Source organism: Barbatula barbatula, assembly GCF_947034865.1.
Source record: "Barbatula barbatula genome assembly, chromosome: 19".
NCBI lineage: Eukaryota > Metazoa > Chordata > Actinopteri > Cypriniformes > Nemacheilidae > Barbatula > Barbatula barbatula.
The window spans coordinates 22602091-22612937 of NC_136782.1; the positions used below are offsets into that span (position 1 = coordinate 22602091).

A 10847-nucleotide genomic window follows, 5' to 3' on the forward strand; every position below is an offset into this window, starting at 1 on the left:
GGTGGTAGCGGTGTCAAGGAATTGTGGTACGGAGACCAGCGCTTGTGTCCCCAGCGGAGGCAGCCTCGCACAGGGGAGCCAAGAGCCCGGGGCGGGCAAGGCGAATCTAATGGCGTCCGCTTGTGCATCTAACGGAGACATGCTCGCGCTAGCGGCGGAAGCGAAGAACTGCGGTCCGGAGACCAGAGCTTGTGTCCCCAGCGGAGGCAGCCTCGCACTGGGGAGCCAAGAGCCCGGGGCGGGCAAGGCGAATCTAATGGCGTCCGCTTGTGCATCTAACGGAGACATGCTCGCGCTAGCGGCGGAAGCGAAGAACTGCGGTCCGGAGACCAGCGCTTGTGTCCCCAGCGGAGGCAGGCTCGCACTGGGGAGCCAAGAGCCCGGGGCGGGCAAGGCGAATCTAATGTCGGGCGTTTGTATGTGTAACGGAGACAAGCTTGCGCTAGCGACGGCGCCAAAGAATAGTGGTCCAGAGACCAGCGGTTGTATTCCCACCGGAGGCAGCCTCACGCCTGAGACGTATGGGTGAGCCAGGGCTCCTGAGAGTTGCCGGCCAGCCTGTACGGGGCGGTCATCTACAGTCGCTGTGCTGTCCCACGCGTTGAGCTGATATGCCGCGGGCTGCCGGAGGTGCTCGATCGGGATATCCGTGGCTTCTAGCATGACCTGAACGCTTCCAAGACTTGCCGAAGGCTTGCTGCGTCGGCTCGAGTGAGGGAGGCCTAGCCGAGCCGCGGAGGTAGATTGCCCGTGCCTGGAATAGACGGGACCCCGAGCCGAGCCTGGCTCGTTATTGACAGCCGATCGTGCCAACCTCATCGAGGGGACGTCAGCCTGGGACGACACGTAAAGGGTGTAGAGCTCTAGTTTCGACATCCGCCTGCTGAATGGGACGTCCGCGTTGGCAAGGGCCAGACGAAGGCTCTGGATCGTCCACTTGCTGCATGCAGATATCTTGGGGAGCGCAGAGGCGTATGATGACGCCGGTGAATGAGGTGGAGATCGTGCCGGTGGGAGCGATGACGAACCCTTCCTCTTAGATGCACGCCGCTCAGAGCGGCGGGGATGGCGGCCCCGCGGCGAAGCTTGGAAATAGTCCGTATAATCCGACCCTGAGCTGGAAAGCTGGGGTGCGCATGATGGCACCGAAGGATCTGGAACGTTTGCTACTTTAGAGACCACGGGAGACTCTGACATAGTGGCGAAACTTGACGATGCTTATCTGACAAGATGCAACAGGTAAGATTGTTTGTCTATTTATGATAGAGCTTGCAGGAGCTGATAGTGTAGATACGGTGATTGCTGATGGTGAACCAGCCTAGATCATTAAGTAGAGATTACGTGCTCGGCTGATAGGTGATTGCTGATGGTGAACCAGCCTAGATAATTAAGTAGAGATAGCGTGCTCGGCTGATAGGTGATTACTGCTGATGGAAAATCGGGCTGATTTATATGCTTAGGTTCCTCCCGAACTTTGTTAATAAAACATCATTTAGCTTCAATGCCCTGTAAATGGAAATAATGCTTCTGTCAGCAGAAATAAACTGCTGCAGATAAAGACAGGTCCCACGCAAAACGAAATGTGTAACTGCATTAGTCATTAAAAATGTAGTGCAGTAAGGGGCACATATCAAAATGGAGTCAAGTAGAGAGTAGAAGTTGCTCTACCTTTCTTAGCAATATCTTTGATACAAAAAGATACTTCCGTCCGGAAGGTGACATCAGTTTTAGTTCTGTGCATGTGTTTCCATATTCCGTGTTTGTTTATACTTGTATAGCCTAACTTTAATGTTTTGCTTATAGTCGGTGGGATAGTTCCCCGGACAGGGATTAGTATAAATCAGTACTAGGCCTTTATTAAATCAGGACATTTACGCAGTTTTTACCATCATGCCTTACAACAAAGCTTTACTGGTGTGCATTCAGAGACCAAACAAGAGCACTAAATAAGGTTGAGTTAATATGTTAAATCCACATTAATTTAACAAATGACACACACACATAATCTGATGTAGAGATCTCGAAGGGATTAAGGTTCAGTCTGTGGCGCCCTCGTGTGTCGAAAAGTGTCAATGAAAATGTTTCCAACAAAACATTTGAATATTTTAATAACAACACTAATTTAAATGACTCACCACATGAGTCTTTTTTATTACATTTTTAGAAAATGTACAGATATAATTTCTTTTAATCTCCAGTAACACAGAGCGATTCTACTTTCTGCCCACAAACACATTTGGTCAAAACAACTACACACTGTGATGTGAGTCAACAAAGCGCAGGATTTCCTGAGGTCGCGTGTGCGCGCTGCACGTTCATGTGAGCGGCTCGTTTAAAGCTCGTGTGCTGTGATTCAGAGTGTCAGTGTGTGTGAGGATGGGACTCGTGTGCGCGCATCTGATGGTGACACTGTTGCTCACCGCACCAGGTCAGTGTCTTCATCATCATCTTCATCTTCTTCATCACGAACACTTTGCGTTGTTGTGTTACAGTAAATCTCAAGTAAACATGTTTTTGGTGGATTGATTACAGTTTCTTTAATCCTATGGACACTATAGTGTGTAGTCACTATGTTCATCTTTTTAATGCGTACACGTGACTATAAATTAAACTTGCGGTTTGTTCACATGCCTAATAGACCAAATGTTCAGTGCTCTTAAAGATAAAGAAATAAATGCAGTGTAAGTGTTTCTTTTGGGAGCTTTTCTTTAATGTTTTGTTGTGTTTGATTTGTTTCGCACTTTACAGTAGGCTATAGATCAGCACGCGCGTTTGTTTATATTCGCGTCGCATGCGTCATCTCTCGCTCGCACGCACGCACGCACGCACGCGCTGTTGTGTTCACGTCATTGTTCTGCGGTGTTTTCCGTCTTTTGTAAAGTGAATGTATTCCGCTGGAGGACTGTTTCATATGTTTACTGGGATTGATTTATATATGATTTATGTTTCCCAGTAGATCCGCTAAATATAATCCTATTGTGACGCTTGTGATTGACACCAGTCCTGTCACCGGCTTACCTGCGTGCGCATGCGCAGTTTGTAAGAGCACTGATCTCCATCACCTCTCTGAACTGACCAGAGGACTCAAGAAAACTGTGTGTGTGTGTGTGTGTGTGTGTGTAGGCTGGCGATGTGCGGTTGGTGTGCGGGTGTCTACAGCAGGTGATGTTCAGGCCGTGAACGGTACAGACGTTCTTCTCAGATGCACCTTTCAGACTTCAGCTCCAGTCAGACTGTCGAGTCTCGCGGTGTCCTGGAGCTTCAGACCCTTCAGCCCGGGACCGGAGGAGACGGTGAGAAACATCCAACACTCTCTCTCTCTCAATTTCAACCTTCAATGTGAATGTGTTTTATTGGCATGACAAAATGTACATGCTTAGTGCCATTCAAGTAGCAGAATAAATGGCTAAAATAATATAATGATGACCAGTTGGATGTGACTGTTTGTATGTTCCCATCAGCTCCAGATGCTTTTTTTGCTTAAAGGTTTTTGATTTGGTCTTCACAAACATCTCTTTAAGCAGGTATTGTATTATCATGAAACTCCCATTCCAAATCACGAGGGTCGTTTCAAAGGGAAGGCGGAGTGGGCCGGAGACGCCCGTCGCCGTGATGTGTCTATAGTTCTGAGGAAAGTGTCTTTTCAGTTTAACGGCACATTCAGCTGTCAGGTGTGGAACCCGCCGGACGTCCACGGCAACGTCGGCCAGGTGCGTCTACGAGTCGTCTCCACAGGTGAGCCAAAGCGTCACAACTCAACACACGTGATGTGAGCTCACGGAGAATCACGTGTGGAGTTTGTGAAATGATGTGATTTGTGTCTTTTCAGCTTCTTTCTCTGAGATTGTGATTCTCTCTGTTGCTATTGGAGGCTCCATTTTAATGATTCTGCTCATCTTTATCATCATCACGTCTGTACGTGACTGTCACAGACACAAGAATCCAGAACAAAACTGCACAAGACAACCACAGAAGGAGCTGATGATGTGGTGACCGGATAACTCAATGATCCATTCTTGTTTTGCTGAAGGATTTCCGCTTCTCAGCGGCATTACACTGACATTATTATCCAGTCATGATCAGGAATATGAAGTAGTCTGAATGATGAACCGATAAAGCGAGTGTAATAATAAAGGTCTGTCATTTGCATGATGTTTTCAGGTTTTATTATTCATAGATTGCACATATTATCAAATTCTAGAAACATTAGATGATATTAACACATGCATAAATACTGTATAAAAACATTATTTACATTTGCATCATCTATATACTGTATGTATTTCATATACTGTATATATTGTTCATCTTATGGATCTTTGTATAAGGACACTGTCATCTACTAATAAGTGTCAAGCACTGTGGTCAAGCTGAAAATACACTCGATCTTTAGATTCACATGAGCGCATGTTGCCAGCACCACCCGGTCCTGTAGATTCATCCTCTACAACATTAGGAAAATTAGATCTTTCCTATCAGAGCACTCTACGCAAGTCCTAGTCCAGGCTCTTGTCCTGTCCAAACTGGATTATTGCAATGCGCTTCTGGCTGGACTTCCTGCTTGCACAATCAAACCTCTCCAGATGATCCAGAATGCGGCGGCAAGAGTGGTCTTCAATGAACCGAAGAGAGCGCATGTAACTCCGCTCTTCATCAGGTTACACTGGCTCCCTGTTGCCGCCCGCATAAAGTTCAAAGCTTTGCTCCTGGCCTACAACACCAACACCGGATCTGCACCATCGTATCTCCACTCACTAATGCAGATCTATGTTCCTGCCAGATCACTGCGGTCTGCAAAGGAACAACGACTAGTGGTACCATCCCAAAAAGGAAAAAAGTCACTCTCCTGTACCTTCACTGGATCTGTTCCACATTGGTGGAACGATCTACCAGCTGCTACAAGATCAGCAGACTCGGTTGCCATCTTTAAAAAACGCCTAAAAACGCATCTCATCTGTCAACACGTCGCTGATTGATTTATCCTAATTCTTTTCCCTTTCCTTCTTTAAAAAAAAACCTTACTAACCTCACTATTCTTAGCTTTGTATACTGTGCTAGGCTTTACTGGACTAGTTATTATAATTGCTTCCAATGTTTCCTCATCTGTAAGTCGCATTGGATAAAAGCGTCTGCTAAATGACTAAATGTAAATGTAAATATTGAGTGGTTTACTCTAATAGCTAGTTACAAAGCTTTTAACGCTTTATTTAAAATGTAGATGTGTCTGTTCAACAATAGTGGCTTCATCCGAAGCGGTACACTTCTTTACTATATAGTAGGCAAAAGCAGTATGCGAATGAATAGTACGTCCAAATCATCAGTATACTTTGGTTTTACCTTATGCAGCGATCCATGGATTGGCTCCTTCTTATGGATCTGACTTAACCCTGACGTGCTTCCTCGGTTTCTACGCTCTGCTAATGCTCTTTCCCTTCATCAGCCCCATTGCAGACGAACATCTATGAGCGAGGGAACATCTTCCTGTGCCGCCCGAGGTTATGGAATGCACTTCCTCTGATTGTCCGTAGCCCTCCCACATTAAGATCCTTTAACAAACTTTTGAAACACATCTTTTTAAGATTCCTTACAATATTTAATGGTTATAAACTGTCTGATATCAAGAGGCTTTTAACTTATTATTTTTTCAATTGTAACAAACCAGCTGTACAAGAAACATATTAACTTTCAGCAAAACACAGAAGACACACACATACAGTTTCAAACACACACACACACACACACACTCCACACACACACAATATGCACACGTACTAACACACACACGCACACACACACACAAAACACTCCACACACACAATATGCACACGTACTAACACACACACGCACACACACACAAAACACTCCACACACACAATATGCACACGTACTAACACACACACGCACACACACACACACACACAAAACACTCCACACACACAATATGCACACGTACTAACACACACACGCACACGTACTAACACACAAACACGCACACACACACACACACACACAAAACACTCCACACACACAAAAAAGATAAGATTATAGAAAAGAAAATAGAAAAGATAAACAAGTGAATGGATCAAATCTGTGCCACATAAAAAAAGATGTCAATAGACTGTAACAATATAAACTCACACATCACTTCTGATCACAGTGACGAGCTTTAATCTCCTGTCAAATAAAACAACCAAAGGCCTTTAGAAAGAATGATTTATTCTCTTTGTGTCCTTTGTCATTATGAATAATCACATCTACATAAAGTAATAGTGTGAAGAGTGAAGATCTGTAAAGAGAAATATACAAAACCATTATGAAAGATTTACACCACCATGATTCTCACCTATAAATAATAAAAATGATCAAGTTAAAGTAAGACAGTGATGTCATTTATGTTACAATTAAACAAACTAAGTTCATCTCATGTTGTTTATGTAATGATAGTGTCATGATCGGGGCGGTGAGACAAGGACAGAGGACCCAGGCGCAGACAGCGGGTACGGCGTTAACAACACATTTAATAATAACAAAGACAAAACCAAAAACCCACGAGGGGGTAACATAACAAAACCGGCGAAGATAATAACATGACAAGACAGGAATAAGACTAACTACACTTGAACAAGACTAAAGTTAACATTTGATAAGAACTACAAATGATTAGACTAGATTTATTAAATAAGGGATCAAATCAAGAGGAGAACAGATGATGGGCATGAAATCAATAAAGGGGAGACGAGAGGACGAGGACAGAGACGAGACTGGAGAGAGTGTATGTAAGGCCGTACGGGCCATCATTGCCTCTCTCCACATACAATATGAGGTTCTGCCACGACGAGGTCAAGAAAAGCAAGACAAGGTGAGACAGAACCATGACAGATCAGCTTTGTCGTGTATTGTGAATTTAACATTAGAATTGTTACAGTTTTTCTCAATTGCTAAAACACAATTTCTGAAACCTTGCTCCATTTTCTGAAAACATTGAACATAAAACCTCATCTTCAAGCACTATTTACAAAACCTCTGACTCTTCTTTTAAAATGAAACTTTCGCCTCAAAACAGTTTTACCTGTGTTCAAACTCAAAAACTGCTCTCAAATCATAAACAAAGTGATCAAAATGATATACACGATCAAGCAGTCAGTAAACAATACACCAATACAGTTTTTCTTGATTGTTTATGTCATGTGATATACAACAAGTGGACCAGTGTGATTGATGTACCTTACTTTATTTTGGGAATTTTTACTGCTTAATATATATATATATATGTAACCCTTTTCTCAACCTTAGTGGTTAATTTAAATGTTTTCCCAAACCAGAAAACCTGGATTCCCGGAAATTGAATGTTGAATTGTCCGGAGGTTTTTTTTTTCTCTTTTATCAATTAATTCGTTTTTTTTTTAAATAAATCAATACAAAATATTCCAAATAAGGGGGAAAAATTCTAAAGATTTATTAATTTGACACTAATATAAACCCCTTTTTTGTTGTTGAAAAAAATAAATAAAACCAAAAATAATAGCTGCCCCCTCCTTTAACAATCAAGTATGCAATAGCCTAAACAATCTCTAAGCATTCAATATTTATCACCCTCAAAAAAAATATATATATATACATACACACTCCTTTCTTATTTCAAGTGAAAAAAAGAACATACAGCGGATGATTATTGAAAACTCACAATATCTCAATTTACACAATTTTTCAAAATACACTCAGTATCAACACAATGAGTTCGATCGCAGTCTTTAATGAAGAAAAAAAACTCTTTTGGCTAGCCGTTGGGGCCCAATCGTTGGTGCACTTTCAAGGGAATAGACTCAAGGTAACTCAGTACATCAAGAGCGTTTGTCGAGACGAATTCACTTACGTTCCATCCAAGGAAATGACGAAGCAATGAAGTGATCACTTACAGCACGAGCCGCTAAAAGAACAGTCCCGCTGATTCCGATGAATCTCGTCCCCCTCCACCACCGTTACGAGTGGTCTGGAAGTGCTTCTTTTGACACCGATGACGCAAACCAACGGCAGAATGGGTTGAAATTATATAAGTAAAACAACACTTTAAACAAACAAAAAACTAATCGAGAGGATGAATGTTCTATCTGTCACTTTGGGCCTGTACTAAGTAGCGAAGTCTCCAAGAATGACGCTCACTTTCTGGAGACCGAGGACATGTGCTGAACTCTTTTCGCCATGTGCGATCTCCTTCCTTCTCTTCACCACGTAACTTAACGCAACTTGCGTACGCAAACTTCAAACAAGCTCAATGCTGATTGGTTAACATTAGTACTCTTCAGTTCAACAGAACACCTTATTTGAGTAAAGGAAAACAGTAAGAATAATAAAGAAACAAAATATTTTGGTACATTTAGTTACATCACAATGCAAACAAAAACAAAATATCAAATGTATTTAAAATTCTCTGAAATTCCCAAAAATAAGGCATATATAACAAAAATAAAAGAGTCCCTACATATATATATATATATATATATATATAGCGATTTTCCTCTGATTTTATATTAGTTTGCTGTGTTTTTCTTTGGTTTGTGGTGGATTGGTTTATTATATTGTTTGCTGTGATATTGCTGGACACTTAGCACGGTTTCCCTCTTTCACAAACTGTAACGAGAAACACTGATTGACACACCTGTAAACCCTGATCAAATCAACTATTTCATTGGCCAGCTGATCAGACCATTCCAAATAAAAAAGGAGGTTAGAGCTCTTACCAGGTGAAAAACACTCTGGATGGACGGATGTGCTGAGTGCTGCTGTGGACTGGCTTGATAATTTTATTCTCCCTCAGTGTTGTGGCTGACTGGAAACCCTGTGCTTTGGTGGAGCTGACTCACAGATCTCACAGTGTCAACGCTCACAAAGCCTCAGACTAAAGGGAAGTGGTCCTTTTCTTCCACACTGATGCGTGTTTGTTTTTAGTATTGAGCTGAAGACCCGTTCTAGTTATTGCTTATTTTTGAGAAGGTGCCAGGTCCGGTGGTCAGCGGTGGAGCAGCAGATACGGCATTATTGTTGATGGTCCCACGTGAAGTGCAAGGAAGCAGCGCAACAACACGTTATCTACTCAGTCCTGCTGACAGAGGAAACACTGAGCTAAATCCAGACGGGACTGGATTTGGGTATTGTTCACCCGGGGACAGAACGTTGGACAAACCCTGATTTTATTGTTTCCCTGGGTCTTTGAGGAGATGTCATTTTAATATTGTCATTTTAAAGTTAACTTATAGAAATAATAAAACACTATTTTTATATTTCTTGTGTCGTTCTCGCTGTGTTGGTGTGGCCGGAAATCTAAATTTGATTTATATTTAACAGACTTTTAATCCGTTACATTCACACAAATATTGGTCCTTGAGACACAATGACCACAACAAGTAACTCATTCACTAACCCCCTGAACCAATTCTGCTAAACTACAAGCACAATTCCTGCTTTACACTCACATTGTAGATCTAAAACACACTTTTATCAAAACACTACACACAATTCTCTGCATTTGGCACAATTTTTGGGCAGAAAAATCACGAACACACTGCCATTCATATATACACACTGCCATTCATATATGCACACTGACTCATCACATGTGTAAACACCTGTCACAAACGCCTATACACCTTCTCCAAGCTATAGAAGACACATGTGGAGATATAACAGCTGATGCTTTTCATGACTGGACTGAGAAACATTGCTTGTGATGTGGATGAGGTGCTGTGGTCAGACCCAAACCCAAGAGAAGATGCAGCATCGTCTTTTTACTTTAACTGTATACAGTCAATTCTTCTGTTGTTTTGTATGTACACCACTGTATGTGCAACTTTACGTTGGTTGGGATGTACACTGTACATTGTTTTTGTTGGAAAAATTAAATATATTTGTTATTGTGTATTTGTGTGTTCTGACTATAAAAACTATTATATATATTTGTAGTATAAGTATGTTGTAAAATATATATATACTACAAATATTTTACAACATACTTATATATGTACTGTCTGTAGTAAGTGTAACACTGAACCATATAAAGAGCAAAGTCATTATGATGAATGGAGAAGTGTTTTACATTCATTATAGTGTTTTATAAAGAGCACATCAGTGTTTAACTGGTTCTTATAAATGTTTATTCATATGATGGTTTGTGTTTGTCATTTGAAAACTAAATATCATTTTGAGAAGAAAGAACATTGTTTTGAATGTGAAGTTTCATTTTGCAGGAGAATTGAGGGGTTTTGCCCATTGTGTTTGTGTTTTTTGATTTGTGTGTAGAGTTCTGAGAGTACGAGGCTTTCAGAAAATGTGTGTAAACAATTGAGAAAAACTGTATTGTACAGTATACAGCCTTCAATGTTCTGTAATATAAAATCAAAAGAGTAAACATGTGATGATCAATGTGCTTCTTGTCTTTGGGCTGGGTCAGGCCGGAGCACTTCATGGACGTCACAAGCAATATTGTCCTTTCTGAGGCAATGGGGAAGAAGTCTCTTGTGTGCCGTATCCAGTCCTGACATGAAACATGGTGATGCAGAACACCATGGTTGCTGATAGCAGCACAGATTGTGACATTACCACCTCGTTGACCAGGAAGTTCAACAATGGCCCGCTGTCCAATCCCCCCTCTCCTTCTCTTTCTCTTTCTCTTTCTCTTCCTTTTCCTTTTCCTCTTCCTCTTCCTCTTCCTCTTCCTCTTCCTCTTCCTCTTCCTCTTCCTCTTCCTCTTCCTCATCGCCCACCTCACATAAGCACTCGTCCTCTCACATTGTTTCTTCTGTCCATTTTCAGACTTTCTCCTTCCCACCTTCAACAACTTGTTTGCTCTCTGA

The 10847-nt window shown here is 41.8% G+C and overlaps 2 protein-coding genes across 3 annotated transcripts in view; one reads left to right on the forward strand and one right to left on the reverse strand.

Annotated features, from left to right (window-relative positions):
• The first annotated feature begins 2298 nt into the window (after positions 1-2298).
• LOC306908422 (myelin protein zero-like protein 2) lies at positions 2299-5148 on the forward strand. Of its 2 annotated transcripts, none has more exons than XM_079481274.1 (4): positions 2299-2428; positions 3124-3293; positions 3525-3735; positions 3830-5148. In XM_079481274.1, the coding sequence occupies exons 1-4, from the start codon at positions 2377-2379 to the stop codon at positions 3991-3993; spliced, it is 597 nt and encodes a 198-aa protein (XP_079337400.1). In that variant the 5' UTR covers positions 2299-2376; the 3' UTR covers positions 3994-5148. The 2 variants fall into 2 exon arrangements, with proteins under 2 accessions (XP_079337400.1, XP_079337399.1); XM_079481273.1 differs by having other exon boundaries at positions 2370-2428; positions 3522-3735; positions 3830-4153.
• A 4189-nt stretch (positions 5149-9337) lies between these two features.
• The window catches only part of LOC306908975 (tripartite motif-containing protein 16-like), an 8375-nt gene continuing 6865 nt past the window's right edge, over positions 9338-10847 (reverse strand). The window contains exon 6 of the mRNA XM_079482287.1: positions 9338-10847. This exon is cut by the window's right edge and continues 943 nt beyond it. The gene's annotated coding sequence lies outside the window, so the exon portion shown is untranslated.